Genomic DNA, 15885 nt, shown 5'->3' with positions numbered 1-15885 from the left:
TTGGCATCCATGAATCTGTCTAATCCTGCCTTGGAGCTATCCAGGCTGACAGCTGTCACAACCTCTTCTGGAAGGGAATTCCATAAACCAAAGACCCTCTGGGTGAAGTAATATCTCCCTTTATTTGCCCTCACTTTCTTAGCTAAGCTTTAGAGAGGGCCCCCTCGTCCTAGTATTGTGTGTGAGAAAATAATTTTTCTCTATCCACCTTTTCTATTCCATGCTTGATTTTATACCCTTCCATCAAGTCACCCCTTAAACACTGTCTTCCAAGGCTTTAGAGACCAAGGCGCTGCAACCTGGTTTCATAAGGGAGGGGCTCCATTTCCTTAATCATTCTTGTTGCCCTTTTTTGCACCTTTTCCAGTTCCATTATATCCTTCTTGAGGTGCAGTGACCAGAACTGTACACAGTGTGGTCTCATCATCGATTTGTACAGAGGCAATACAACACTTGCCGACCTATTTTTGTTTCCCTTCCTAATCACGCCAAACATGGAATTTGCATTATTTTTTTTACTGCTGCTGCGCACTGGGTTGCCATCTTCATTGAGCTGTCCACCAAAACCCCAAGATCCTTTTCTTGGATTGTCTCGGAAAGCTCGGTCCCCATCAGTTGGTAGGTATAATTGGGGTTCTTTTGCCCTGATAAGGATTACTGGTTGCAGCAAAAGTAAGGCTAGATCTGAGTATTCCCACCCAAAGCTTACAAGGTTTATCCTTTCTGGCGCCCTCCCCCTTAGGCCAGATCATGGTGGAAGGTCTTACGCATAAAACGTATCAGGAAAGACTTCATGAACTCAATCTGTATAGTCTGGAGGACAGAAGGGAAAGGGGGGACATGATCGAAACATTTAAATATGTTAAAGGGTTAAATAAAGTCCAGGAGGGAAGTGTTTTTAATAGGAAAGTGAACACAAGAACAAGGGGGCAGAATCTGAAGTTAGTTGGGGGAAAGATCAAAAGTAACATGAGAAAATATTATTTTACTGAAAGAGTAGTAGATCCTTGGAACAAACTTCCAGCAGACGTGGTAGATAAATCCACAGGAACTGAATTTAAACATGCCTGGGATAAACATAGATCCATCCTAAGATAAAACACAGGAAATAGTATAAGGGCAGACTAGATGGACCAGGAGGTCTTTTTCTGCCGTCAGTCTTCTATGTTTCTATGTTTCTATCATAAGTAATCAATGGCTGTGTGATGTTTTGGGAACCGCTTTGATGCGAGATGCATCTTGGAGAGATTTCACATTCTTTTATTTATTATTATTTATTAGATCTGTATGCCGCCCCTCTCCGAAGACTCGGAGCGGCTCACAACAAGAAACAGTACAAATCCAATACAATTTTTTATTTTAGTTGTTTTATTATTGGATTGCTACATGCTGTTTTTAATCACTGTTGTTAGCTGCCCCGAGTCCACGGAGAGGGGCGGCATACAAATCGAATAAATAAATAAATAAATAAATACATTAAAACAATTTAAAACCCTTAATATAAAAAACAATAATATGTCTCATACTGACCATACATAAAGCGGAAACGGCCCAGGGGAATCAATTTCCCCATGCCTGACGACAAAGGTGGGTTTTGAGGAGTTTGCGAAAGGCAAGGAGGGTGGGGGCAGTCCTAATCTGCGGGGGGAGTTGATTCGAGAGGGTCGGGGCCGCCACAGAGAAGGCTCTTCCCAGGGGCCGCCACAGAGAAGGCTTTTCTGGATGTCCTTGGGCGGCTGGATGATCCCAGTTTGACACCCTTGGTTCCCACTCAGTGCATTTCCCTCCCCCCCCCCCCCCCCCCTAGTTGCATCCTTCTCTTTTCCTCCTGCCCAATTTCCTTAAATTCTTCTGCCCCCTTTTGTACATACCCCTTCCTCAAAATTCCAACGCTTGCTGACTTCGCCTTCGTTCTGAAGGAAGATCTGCTGCCGGATCGAAACGGATTGCTCCAGGATTTTCTCCGGGTCCAGCAATGCCTGAAATGCAAGAAGAGGTGAAATCGGGAATATCGAAAAAAAACCTCGCGGAACTGGCAGGACTACCTGGACTTTGAGATCACCAGCGGTTCCCACGAGCGCACCATCGTGCTGTTTGAGAAAGGCCGTTTCGTCCTCCGGACACTTCAGGGAATCTTCCTCGAAGCCCCAAAGGCAAAACAATCCCCCAATGGACAAACCGGAAGTTTGGGAAAACGCACTTCTGGTTTGCCGTTGTGCTGCTTTTTTGCATTTTGGAGGATTCAGGAAGTTTCCCTGATCCCTCTGGAGTGCAAAAAACAGCACAACGGCAAACCGGAAGCATGTTTTCCCAAACTTCTGGTTTGCCTGTGTGGGGCATTTTTTTCCGCCTACCAGGCTTCAGAAAGGCCTGTGCGCATGTGCAGGGGGGGCTGCACATGTGGCACGGGGAGGGAATGGATGTAGGCACGTGCACGCATGCTAGCACAGCCCCATACCCCTCTCTTGATAAGCGAACCAAAAAAGATTTGCCATCACAAAATTGAACGGGTCCAAAGACGGGCTACAAGAATGGTGGAAGGTCTTAAGCATCAAACCTATCAGGAAAGACTTAATGAACTCAATCTGTATAGTCTGGAGGACAGAAGGAAAAGGGGGGACATGATCGAAACATTTAAACATGTTAAACATTTAAATATGTTAAAGGGAAACATATTTAAATATGTTAAATATGTTAAGATTCAGGAGGGAAGTGTTTTTAATAGGAAAGTGAACACAAGAACAAGGGGACACAATCTGAAGTTAGTTGGGGGAATGATCAAAGGCAACATGAGAAAATATTATTTTACTGAAAGAGTAGTAGATCCTTGGAACAAACTTCCAGCAGACGTGGTTGGTAAATCCACAGTAACTGAATTTAAACATGCCTGGGATAAACATATATCCATTGTAAGATAAAATACAGGAAATAGCATAAGGGCAGACTAGATGGACCATGAGGTCTTTTTCTGCCGTCAGTCTTCTATGTTTCTATCACTGGTACAGGGTCCTGCTTGAGGAGGGGGTTGGACTACAAGACCTCTAAGATCCCTTGCAGCTCTCTTCTGATTGATTGATTGACAGACTGCCTGTATTCTGATGGCTTTGTGATTTCTGCTATTGTCCACCTCCCATATCTCTGGCTATGGGTTAGTTCAGGAAAGCCTAGATTGGGATACTGGGAAGAGAGGAAGCCAAGGCTCCAAGCTAATACTCAACAAGAAAGAGACAGGATTCAAAAAGGTCTAGACAAGCTTGAACAATGGGCTGAAACTAACAGAATGGCATTTAACAGAGAGAAATGCAAGATCCTACATCTGGGCAGAAATAATGGAAACAGCACATACAGAATGGGAGGAATATGTCTGAGCAGCAGCACAGGTGAGAAGGACCTGGGTGTATTGGTGGATCACAGATTAAACAGGAGTCGACAGTGTGAAGCCGCTGCAAAAAAGGCAAACACAATCCTGGGGTGCATCAAGAGGAGCATTGAATCTCGCTTACGTGAAATAATAATTCCTCTCTACAGTATTTTGGTACAACCACACTTGGAATACTGTGTTCAGTTCTGGGGGCCCCAATTTAAAAAGAACATTGATAAACTAGAGCAAGTTCAAAGGAGAGTTACAAGGATGGTGAGTGGTCTGGAAACCACGTCCTATGAGGAGCGGTTAAAGGATCTGGGGATGTTTAGTCTGCAAAGGAGAAGACTGGGAGGAGACTTGATACAAATATCTGAAGGGCTGTCACAGAGCAGAGGGGATCAGCATTGTTCTCATTAGCACACGGAAGGACTAGAAACAACGGAATGAAACTGAAAGGGAGTAGATTTAGATTATACAGTTGTTTCCTCAATTTTTGCGGGGGATGCGTTCCGAGACTGCCCGCGAAAGTCGAATTTCCGCGAAGTAGAGATGCAGAAGTAACTACAGTATTTTTGGATATGAAGAGTATCATAACCATCCCTTAACACTTTAAACCCCTAAATTGCAATTTCCCATTCCCTTAGCAACCATTTAGATCAGGGGTCCCCAAACTTTTTACACAGGGGGCCAGTTTACTGTCCTTCAGACTGTTGGAGGGCCGGACTATTAAAAAAACCTATGAACAAATCCCTATGCACACTGCACAAATCTTATTTAAAGTAAAAAACAAAATGGGAACAAATACAATATTTAAAATAAAGAAGTAATTAAATAATTAAGTAATAAAGTAATTTATACTTCTTTATTAACAAGTAAATTTAAACATAAATCAACAAACTCCCTCCATTTCTCCTTCCTTCCCTCCCTCCCTCCTTCCTCTGCATTTCTCTCTTCCCTCTCTCTTTTCTTCCTTCTCTCATTTGTTTCATTTTCCTCTCCCTCGTTTTCTCTCCATCATTTTCTCATTTTTCTCTTTTCTCTCTCTCTCTCACTCTTTCCATCTATCCCCCTTTCTCTCTTCCTCTCTATCTCTCCCTCTTTCTCTCTCTCTTTCTTTCTCTGTCCCACTCTCTTTCTTTCTTTCTCTCTCTCTCTTTCTTTCTCTCACTCATTCTCTTTCTCTCTCCCTCCTTGTACCTCTCACTCTTTCTCTCTCTCCCTCTCTCTCTATCTCCCTCCTATCCTCCCCGCCCCTTGCCTCTGTACCGCCTCCTCGCTCAACAGCAGACAGGAGATTCGGGAGCTTATTATATCTATTGATAAAATCTCATGGGCTGCTGCGGGCCGGATAAATTGCCTCAGCGGGCCACATCCGGCCCCTGGGCCGTAGTTTGGGGACCGCTGATTTAGATTATTACTCACCATGTTTATTTATTACAGTTTATTAAAAAAAAAAATTTATTAAAGGCGGACGAAAGTTTGGGGATGACATATGACGTCATCGGGCGGGAAAAACCGTGGTACAGGGGAAAAAACCGCGAAGTATTTTTTAATTAATATTTTTGAAAAACCGTGGTATAGACTTTTCGTGAAGTTCGAACCTGCGAAAATCGAGGGAACACTGTATATCAGAAAAAAAACTTTATAACAGTAAGGGTGATAAACCAGTGGAACAGTTTTCCACAGGAGGTGGTGGACTCGCCTTCACTGGAGGTCTTCAAACAGAGGCTGGACCGTCATCGTTCTGGGATGGTTTGATGGATCCTGCATTGAGAAGGGGGTTGAACCCGATGACCCTGGAGGTCCCTTCCAACTCTATGAGTCTATGATTAAAACATGGACTCACCAGTGCTTGGATCCCCTCTGGGGCCTCTGGCTTGCTCTCTGTCTTCGGGGGCACCTCTTCCCCAGGGGGTGCCTCTTCCTCAGTGTCCCCTTCCGTCGCCTTGGGTCCCGCCTCAGAGGCAAATTTGTTCTGCATCCACAGCAGCTCCTCCATGGAGAGAATGTCCAGAGGGGCATGGCTGGTCAGGTGGTCCTTGAAGCTGTGTTCGGAAGGAAGGGAGGCTTTACGTTGTGTTGACTCTTGTCTACCACCTATTGGGCGTGGCAGTTCGTAGCCCAGACACTTGTCGAGAGCAGTAGCACTTAGATTTATACACACCTTCATAGTGTGTGTACAGCCCTCTCTAAGCGGTTTACAGAATCAGCCTCTTGCCCCCAACAATCTGGGTCCACATTTTACCCACCTCGGAAGGACGGAAGGCTGAATCAACAGGAAGGAAGGAAGGAAGGAAGGAAGGAAGGAAGGAGATATAGGGATGGAAGGAGGGAGGGAAGACAGGCAGGCGGGAAGGGAAATAGCAGTAGACATATACTGCTTTACAGTGCTTTTACAACCCTCTCTAGGCGGTTTACAGAGTCAGCCTATCGACCCCAATAATCGGTCCTCATTTTGCCCACCTCGGAAGGATGGAAGGCTGAATCAACCTTGAGTCAGTCAGGATCAAACTCCTGACAGTTGGCAGAATTAGTCTCCAATACTGCATTTTAACCACACGAAGGGAAGGGAGGGAGGGAGGGAGGGAGGGAGGGAAGGAAGGAAGTAAGGAGGGAGGAAAGAAGGAAGGAAGGAGGGAGGGAGGGAGGGAGGAAAGAAGGAAGGAAGGAAGGAAGAATGGAAGGAAGGAAGGACGGAAGGAAGGAAGGACGGAAGGAAGGATGGATGGAAGGAAGGACGGAAGGACAAAAGGAAGGATGGAAGGAAGGACGGAAGGAAGGATGGAAGGAAGGAAGGACGGAAGGAAGGACGGACGGAAGGAAGGACGGATGGAAGGATGGACGCAAGGAAGGAAGGACGGACGGATGGAAGGAAGGAAGGAAGGACGGAAGGATGGATGGAAGGAAGGATGGACGGAAGGAAGGACGGAAGGAAGGAAGAAAGGAAGGAAGGAAGATAATCTTTAACCTTACATACCGCTTCACAGCTCTGTGTAAGCAGTTTACAGAGCTGGGCTCTTGCCCCCAACAATCTGAGTTGTCGTTTTACCCACCTTGGAAGGCTGAGTCAACCTTGAGTTGGCCAGGATCAAACTGCTGGCTGTTGGCAGAATTAGCCTCCCATACTGCATTCTAACCACTGGGCCGCCATGGCACGTAAGAAACATCATGGAAGAAACTTGTACTCATTTGAATAACCTGGGTCTCTTCCCGAATTCTTTTTTTTAAAGTTTTTTTTAAAATTAAATATACCATTTAAAACATCGGACACAGGGCGACTTTTCCGGCTCACATATTCCCAAAAGGTTTTACCTAACGACTACGTTTCATATTCGCTGTTTTAAACATGTACAATCTGATTCCTTGTGCCTACCAATTTCGATCTTAGGAATGTGGGAGAAATTTTAACAATCGTAAGCGTAAGATCCAGTGGTAAGTCAGCTTTTTCCACGTTATTGGAACAGTCACTACTTTAACGTTGTAAGTCTACCTGTAATTTGCAACGCCTCTGCCATAGGCTGGGCTGGAGAATGCAAAACCCAGAGACAGGGATGCCCACTTTTCTTTTCTTTTCATACATTTTTTATTGGTTTAAAATACATATATACACATTTACAAAAGCATAAGATAGATAATCAAATCCATAAATCAAAACAAGACAAAGCTGACACATACAAACAAAAATAATCATAGCAATATAGTTAATTACTTATTTAAGTACACTAAACAATAATAACTATAACAATCAACATATAACATAATATATATTATTTAAATTTAAATTCTCTTATGAGGAGGAAAGTTATGAATCTACTTTTAATTTCAAATTATCTTCTGGCGAAGTACACAATCGGTATCCACTATTTTTTCCTTTTGGTTATCCATATATTTTTAAATAATTTTATTTTCTTAGCCGCCTTCATATATTCTTATTTAATTAATTTAATTTCAGACAAATTTTCCCTAAGAGTTACTGTATATAAATCCTTTGTAATTTGTTATATCAAAAAAGGTATTGCTATTGTTGTATTTTAATTTGAGTTTTCGATTCTTCTCTTAAACCAATCATAAAAGTACTTCCAAGTTTTATAGTAGTCGGAGTCTTCCTTGTTTTTTAATTTGAGAGTTAATGTTCTTAAGAAAAAAGAAATAAATTCAAAACTTGGCTGCCGGTTCTGTGTACCTGACCAACATTTTGCTACCGGTACTGCATACCCGACCGTGCCCATCACTGCCCCCAACTCAAAACGCCCTCCAAGTCGCACACTTACTTTTCCCAGTGATGGCTGTACAGCTGGGTGGGAGTAGACAGCACCCTGTCGTAAATGCCAGTGGCGGCCCTCAAGTCTCCCTGCTCCTTCTGCCATTCCACGTACATCTCCCAGAGCTTGTCCGAACGGAAATCCACTCCCGCAGCAGCCACAGCGGCCTCAAAAGTCCTGCAGAGAAGACGGAGGACATTAAACATTAAAGTGATGTGCCGATGCCTGGAGGCTGTTGGGGACTGGATGGGTGTCAACAGACTCAAACTCAACCCTGATAAGACGGAGTGGCTGTGGGTTCTGCCTCCCAAGGCCAATTCCATCTGTCCATCCATCACCCTGGGGGGGGGGGGGGGGAATTACTAACCCCCTCAGAGAGGGTCCACAACTTGGGCGTCCTCCTCGATCCACAGCTCACATTAGAGAACCATCTTTCAGCTGTGGCGAGGGGGGCGTTTGCCCAGGTCCGCCTGGTGCACCAGTTGCGGCCCTATTTGGACCGGGAGTCACTGCTCACAGTCACTCATGCCCTCATCACCTCGAGGCTCGACTACTGTAACGCTCTCTACATGGGGCTACCTTTGAAAAGTGTTCGGAAACTTCAGATTGTGCAGAATGCAGCTGCGAGAGCTATCATGGGCTTCCCTAAATGTTACTCAAACACTCCGCAGTCTGCATTGGTTGCCGATCAGTTTCCAGTCACAATTCAAAGTGTTGGTTATGACCTATAAAGCCCTTCATGGCACCGGACCAGAATATCTCCGGGACCGCCTTCTGCCGCACGAATCCCAGCGACCGATTAGGTCCTACAGAGTGGGCCTTCTCCAGATCCCGTCAACTAAACAATGTCATTTGGCGGGACCCAGGGGAAGAGCCTTCTCTGTGGCGGCCCCGACCCTTTGGAACCAACTCCCCCCAGATATCAGAGTTGCCCCCACTCTCCTTGCCTTTCGTAAGCTCCTTAAAACCCACCGCTGTCGTCAGGCATGGGGGAATTGAGATTTTCCCTTCCCCCTAGGCTTATAAAATTTATGTATGGTATGTCAGTATGTATGATTGGTTTCTTAAATTGGGTTTTTTTAAATTAACTTAAAAATTAGATTTGTTTACATTGTATTATTGTTGTTGTTAGCCGCCCCGGGTCTACGGAGAGGGGCGGCATACAAATCTGATTAATAAATAAATAATAAAATAAATAAACAGCTTCAGTAGCTGTTCCACTTTATTAATGCCTTGGTAAGGCCACGCTCGGAATACTGTGTCCCAGCTTTGATCACCACGATGTAAAAAAAAAAGTAGATGTTGAGCCTTTTGGAAGAGCCACAAAGTTGAGTAGGGACTGCAGAGTAAAACATACAAAGAATGGTTGTGGGAATTGGGTCTGGCTAGTCTAGAGAAGAGAAAGAATAGGAGAGACATGATAGCCGTCTTCCACTATCCAAGGGGTTGCCGCAAAGAAGGGTGTGTGTGTGTCAACCTGTTCTCCAAATCACCCAAAGGCCTGAGAAGAAGCTGATCAAGGAGAGAAGCAACCTGGAGTCGAGGAGAAATTTCCTAACAGTAAAAACAACCAGTGGAACAGCTTGCCACCAGAAGCTGTGAATCCTCCGTAACTGTTTTTAAGAAGAGATTGGACAACCATTTGTCTGAAATGGTATAGGGCAGTGATGGTGAACCTTTTTCCTCTGGTGCTGAAAGAGCGTGGGTGTGTGCTATTGTGCATGCGCGAGTGCTTACACCCATAATTCAAGGCCTAAGGAGGGCAAAAACAGCTTCCCCTGCCCCCTGGAGGTGGGAAATAGCCTCTTTCCCAACTTCTGGTGGGCCCAGTAGGCTCATGTTTCGCCCTTCCCAAGCTCCAGAGGCTTCCCTGGAGCCGGGGAAAGGTAAAAATGGCCTCCCCCATCCCCCTGGAGGTTCTCTGGAAGCTAAAAACGCCCTCCCCGAGCCTCTGTGTGAGCCAAAAATCAGCTGGCTAGCACACACATGCACATTGGAGCTGAGCTAGGGCAACGGATCGCGTGCCAGCAGACATGGCTCCACACACCTGTGGTTCCCGTGCCATAGGTTCGCCATCACTGGTATAGGGTTTCCTTCCTGAGCTGGACTAGAAGACCTCCAAGATCCCTTCCATCTCTGTCATTTTGCTATGCGTTCCAGAGGTCCTGATTGCAGCCAGATTCTTGCGAAGAAGCAGCCCCAACCTTGAGCAACTTTATTAACAAATTGCAGGGCGGACAGAACGTGTTTTGCACAATACACCTAACCTATAAATTAATCTGGGTTTACTCAATCTAAGTTCACAGGCTTGGCTGACTGATCCACAAATCGCAGCGGTTCAGAGGTTGAGAGAGACCTAAGCATAAACAGACCTACAACAGAGCCTTGCAGGGCAGCCTCACACCATAAGCCTGAAAGCCGTCTAGATGACTTTGGGCCAAAGCGAATTCTAGTCCTGCCTTAGGCAAGAAAGTTGGCTGAGCATCTTTGGGCCGATCCTTCTCTTACCGCCCAACCCACCTCACAGGGTTGTTATTGTGGGGCAAATAGGAGGAATAAAGCACACAATAAATACTTGGGGATTCTCAGTTTGGGAGGGTGCATTAAAAACCCTTGGCCTCAGGACTGTTTGGGATACCATGTCTCTTCTAGAGCTGAGTATACGTCCACCATTGAGTCCCAATTTTTGGTTGCTAAGCAAGACATTGGTTAAGTGGGTTTTGCCCCATTTTACAACTTTTCTTGAAAGTGAATCTCTTCAGCTGTTAAAGTTAGGAACATGGTTGTTAAGTATGAACCCATCGCCATTTTGAACACATAACCATGGGGATGCGTCAATTGTCATGAGGGGTTGCCAGCTGATGCAGAGAGAATGAGGGAGAAAGTGACCTGAGTGAATTCGAGGAACCACCAGAGGGGGATCCATCCTCATGATCCATCTAGTCTGCCCTTATACTATTTTTTATATTTTATCTTAGGATGGATCTGTGTTTATCCCAGGCATGTTTAAATCCAAGGTGGATTTACCAACCTTGTCTGCTGGACGTTTGTTCCAAGGATCTACTACTCTTTGAGTAAAATAATATTTTCTCACCTTGCTTCTGATCTTTCCCCCAGCTCACCTCAGATTGTGTCCCCTTGTTCTTTTGTTCACTTTCCTATTAAAAACACTTCCCTCCTGGACCTTATTTAACCCTTTAACATTAAATGTTTTGATCGTGTCCCCCCCTTTCCCTTCTGTCCTCCAGACTATACAGATTGAGTTCATGAAGTCTTTCCTGATACGTTTTATGCTTAAGACCTTCCACCATTTTTGTAGCCAGTCTTTGGACCTGTTCAATTTTATCCATCTCTTTTTGTAGGTGAGGTCTCCAGGACTGAACACAGTATTCCAAATGGGGTCTCACCAGCGCTCTATACAGCGGGATCACAATCTCCCTCTTCCTGCTTGTTATACCTCTAGCTATGCAGCCAAGCATTCTACAGCGGAGGTTTCAAACAGCAAGACAACAACACTTGTATGGTAAAAGGAAGCAATTTGTAGCTTTAACTCTGTGAGGTTTGCTGGCCACTCCCAGCAAGTATAAAAGCAAAGGATCTTGGGAAAATTCTGGGTGGAGAGTCAATGTTGCTTTCATGGGTGCTGTGTTAGATCTGGGGCTTTAGAAATAAAGCTTCCTAAAAACCTGTTTCCAGATTTGCAAAAAGCCCTTTGCAAGAAGCTGCAGGCCTGGTAAAAATGTAGTGACCTGATTTATTATATGCTATGACTTTATCTCTCTTATCTTGCTGGAATGTCTGATAACTTCACAACAGAGCAAAATACTCCCTGAACTTTTAAAACACTGATTCCTGTCTTTAATGTTGCTTTTGCTAATAAAGAGTGTAATTCAAAGCTTAAATAGTGAATTTCAGCCATTTGTGTCAATCTAAAAGCACAGGAAGAGACCAGTGGATGCGGAAGCTAAGCAGTTACGGGCCTGGTTGCTTACTGGATGGGAGACCAACTGAAAATCTCAAGAACTGGAGGTTTGAGAGGGAGCCAGGGGCTGAGCTTATCCCAACACCTATTTTCTATTTCACATTCTCCTGTATTCAAAGCAGCAACAATCTCAAACAGGCCTGAGGGGCAGAAGTGACTTTTTGGAAACAAAGCAAAAATCAAAAAATGGGAGGACAAGATGGAGGATTCCAAGCCCAGGCAACTCCTCGCCACCATAAGCTTGGCACGTGACCTACCCGCAAATTTTCTGAGCTGAATCGGGTTGGTTCATATCCAAGGTGGACTGCAGGAAAGTGATGTAGTGGATCCACAGGTCCATGCTGAGAGGGATGGACTGCAACCCTCTCTGGAAAACCTGTAGAAGCAGCAGAGAAAACAAACACTTTAAGGCAGAGGTCCAATTAAAGCAGAGGTCTCCAAACTTGGCAACTTTAAGATTTGTGGACTTCAACTCCCAGAATTCTCCAGACAGAATTCTGGGAGTTGAAGTCCACAAGTCTTAAAGTTGCCAAGTTTGAGGACCCCTGTATTAAAGACTACAGTTTGTCAGGCAGTTGTGGATAGGTTTGGTGGTGAAGCCATCTATCCCACTTTTTTCTAGTTTACGAAGAAGCAGGCTGTGGTCTACTTTGTCGAATGCTTTGCTGAAGTCTAGGTATACAGTGATCCCTCGATTTTCGCGATCTTGTTCTTCGCGAAACGCTATACAGTAAGACCTCACCTATCGCTGGTGTTACGTTCCAGACCAAGCCGCGATAGGTGAAATCCGCAATGTGGAATTTATCGACTGATAGTACTTATTTAAGTATTTATATTGTAATTGTTTGGTAAGTTTTCATTGTTTTAAGTGTTTATAAACCCTTCCCACACTCTTACAAAATACATATCACAGTAGTACATATATAATATAACTTAAAACTAATAAAAATAATAAAAAACAATAAAGCAACAACATTCTTTTTCTCTCTCATACGTATACGTAATCTCTCTCTCTCTATCATATATCCTAAGAAATATTTCTTGAAAACCCGTGATGAAGTGAAGCCGCGGTAGGTGAAGCGCGATATAGCGAGGGACTACTGTATCGCGATTTTTCCCACCCGATGACGTCACTCTCTTCCTTCCTCATCTTTCTTTCTCTCTCTCTTTCTCTATCTTGCTTCTTCCTCTCTCACACTCTCTTCCTCCCTCTCTCATCTCTTTCTTTCCTTCTCTCTCTTTCTCTATCTCTCCCCCTCTTGCTGGCGGGCGGCGGGCGGCGGGCGGGTGGGCGGGCGAGCGGGGGCATCAGCGAGGAAGACCCAGGGAAGGTTCCTTCGGCCGCCCAGCAGCTGATCTGCTCGGCAGCGCGGTAGCAGCGAGGAGCCGAATCGGGGTTTCCCCTTTGCGTGGGCGGCGGGGAAACCCCGATCTTCGTCTGCTCGCTGCTGCTGCGCTACCGAGCAGATCAGCTGCTGGGCGGCCGCAGCAGCAGCGAGCAGACGAAGATCGGGGTTTCCCCGCCGCCCACGCAAAGGGGAAACCCCGATCTTCGTCTGCTCGCTGCTGCTGCGCTACCAAGCAGATCAGCTGCTGGGCGGCGGAAGGAACCTTCCCTGGGTCTTCCCCGCCGCCCACGCAAACTCCACCATCTGCACATGCGCGGCCATGGAAAAAGGGGCGCGCATGCGCAGATGGTGTTTTTACTTCCGCAACCCTACATCGCGAAAAATCGATTATCGCGAGGGGTCTTGGAACGGAACCCTCGCGATAATCGAGGGATCACTGTACTTACTAGGTATTCATCTGGCTACCTGTAAGTAGATTTCCCCCCACCACCAAAAGAAAAACAACAACTATTGATCTGACTAACATCTTTAGTCTGTTCAGCTTCAGCACATTATTTTATCCCCTGGTTAGTGTTCTGCCGGGCTCTCTGGTAGGAGCCTCCCGAAAATTCAAGGGTACAAATTTCAGACACACACACACACGTTTGAAAATTCAAAACAATGTTCTTTATCACAAAAGTCAAAATAAACAAAGCATTATTTTTGTATTGCAAAGAGCACTCGTCCCAAAACATCCCGGTAGTCTGTACAATTTCCCTTAAGCAGTCATTAAGTACTTAGCTAGCAGCTGTGAAGAAACTTCACACACACCCCTTCTTCTTCCAAGGAAGTGAGACACACACACACACGTTGCTCTGCTTTGGTTTCAAAGGCGTGAAAAATCAACAAAGTGCAGAAAGCAGCAACACACGATTCCTGAAGAACTGCGATCAGATACTCTTTCACAACGGCCAAACCCACACGCTGCTATTTATAGCAGCAGCCCTAATTACTGGAGCCCCACCCAAACACAGGTGGCCTCATTTTCTCTTGTAATAATCCTTCAGTTGTTGTCTCCTATGCATCACTCTATGCATGCGTGGATGTGTCATTAATTCTTGTTCAGAATCCAAGGATGATACAGATGATTGATCTCCTCCTGGGCTGTCTGCCAAACTCCCCTCTTCCCTGTCACTCATGTTTCTTTGGTCAGAGGAGGCTTCATCGGCAGACTCCATCGGGAGCAAAACAGGCCTGCGGCATGTGGATGTCTCCCCCACATCCACCTGCACATTCCTTGGGGCAGGAGCTGGGCCAGAGCTAACCACAACAGTTAGGGCTGAAAAAAAGCCTTTTTTTCAGCAGGGAGTAGCAATGAGAACAAGCCTGCAAAGACTTAGGGCTGGAAAAAACTACTTTGGAGGAAGTAGGAAGATCATTAACACCTCATTAGATCTGGGGGAAAAAAGCTTCAGAGTATAAGGTGCACCCAAATCTCCAGTCTCTTTTAGGAAGGAAAATACTCCGAAAAATACGGTATATTATGTCCACAGTATTTCATTGGAAAACTTGCAGGGGCAGCAGAGAAAATAAACACTTTAGGGCAGGGGCAACTTTTAAGAGTTTTGGATTTCAACTGCCAGAATTCTGGCTGGAGAATTATTACTATTATTATCATTTATTATTTATTAGATTTGTACGCCACCCTTCTCCGAAGACTCGGAGTTCAAGTCCACAAGTATTAAAGTTGACAAGTTTGAAGACTTAGGGGGTCTTTTCCCACCACCACTTGTGCAAAGGGGACTTTCTGAGAATTTAAGTTTTTTTTCCACGCTGACCTTTCAGATCCCAACATTTGCTCTACAACAGAGCAGGGACCAATAGGAAAAGAGAACCAGATGCTATGGCAGTGTTTTTCAACCAGTGTGCCGTGGCACACTAGTGTGCCGCGAGACATGGTCAGGTGTGCCGCGAAGCTCAGAGAGAGAAAGAAAACAAGAGAAAGAAAGAGCAAGAGAGAGAGAAAGAAAACAAGAGAGAGAGAAAGAAAGAAAGAGAGAGAGAAAGAAAGAAAGAGAAAGAAAGAAAGAAAACAAGAGAGAGAGAAAGAAAGAAAGAGAGAGAGAAAGAAAGAAAGAGAAAGAAAGAAAGAAAGCAAGAGAGAGAAAGAGAACAAGAGAGAGAAAGCAAGAGAGAGAGAAAGACATAGAGGGAACTAGGGAGGTAGAGAGAGCAGGAAAGAGGAAAGAAGGAAGAGAGAAAGAAAGAAAGAGGGATGGAGAGAGAGAGAAAAAAGAGGGAGAGAGAAATAGAGCGAAAGGGAGGAAGACATAATTTTTTTGTCCAAACTTTTTTTAGCCCCCCCCATGTGCCCCATGGTTTTGTAAATGTAAAAAATGAGCAGCTGCTCAAAAAAGGTTGAAAATCACTGTGCTATGGGACCCAGTAGGGCGATGCTAAATAAACAACAACAATAAAAGGAAAGTGTGTTGGCTGCGGGATTCTGGATAATTGATGCCCATTCATCTTAAAGCATTCTGACTGGAGGATTCTGGGAATTGAAGCCCATCCACCTTAATGTTGTTAAGAAAGATTTATCCATAGGTACACTGGGAAGTTTCATTTCACATTCAAACCTGCTGATGCATATGCTAAGAAAACACCCACATATCCAAGCACAAACTTTAAAACAGGCTCAGCTCTTGGTTGATCTCTCAAAATCTGGAACTGGCTTGTCTCACTCTGAGTCGCCGCCCGCCCTCCCCAGTTCTAATACATGGCATGCTGCCGCCTCTCCTTGGTGTGTCTGGACAGGGATAGGCTGCACACAATCCCCACTGTTACTACCCCGTTTCCCCGGAAATAAGACATACCCCGAAAGTAAGGCATGTCAGAGGTTTTGCAGAATTTGCTAATATAAAGCACCCCCTGAAAATAAGGCGTAGTCAA

General features: G+C 45.0%; 1 protein-coding gene across 4 annotated transcripts in view; it reads right to left on the bottom strand.

Moving 5' to 3' along the window:
- LOC139175273 (pre-mRNA-processing factor 39-like) overlaps nt 1–15885 on the bottom strand; it is a 38669-nt gene that overhangs the window by 12290 nt on the left and 10494 nt on the right. For all 4 annotated transcript variants that reach the window (XM_070766279.1, XM_070766281.1, XM_070766278.1 and 1 more), the window contains exons 4-7: nt 11866–11984; nt 7636–7803; nt 5211–5409; nt 1872–1979 (exon numbers count right to left, since the gene is read on the bottom strand). In XM_070766279.1, coding sequence (XP_070622380.1) covers nt 1872–1979; nt 5211–5409; nt 7636–7803; nt 11866–11984 — 594 coding nt within the window. The remainder of the gene's footprint in view (nt 1–1871; nt 1980–5210; nt 5410–7635; nt 7804–11865; nt 11985–15885) is intronic.

Source organism: Erythrolamprus reginae, chromosome 13 (genome assembly GCF_031021105.1).
Source record: "Erythrolamprus reginae isolate rEryReg1 chromosome 13, rEryReg1.hap1, whole genome shotgun sequence".
Taxonomy (NCBI): domain Eukaryota; kingdom Metazoa; phylum Chordata; class Lepidosauria; order Squamata; family Dipsadidae; genus Erythrolamprus; species Erythrolamprus reginae.
Note: the sequence above shows the minus strand (reverse complement) of the source record. Positions and strands in the feature narration are given on the sequence as shown.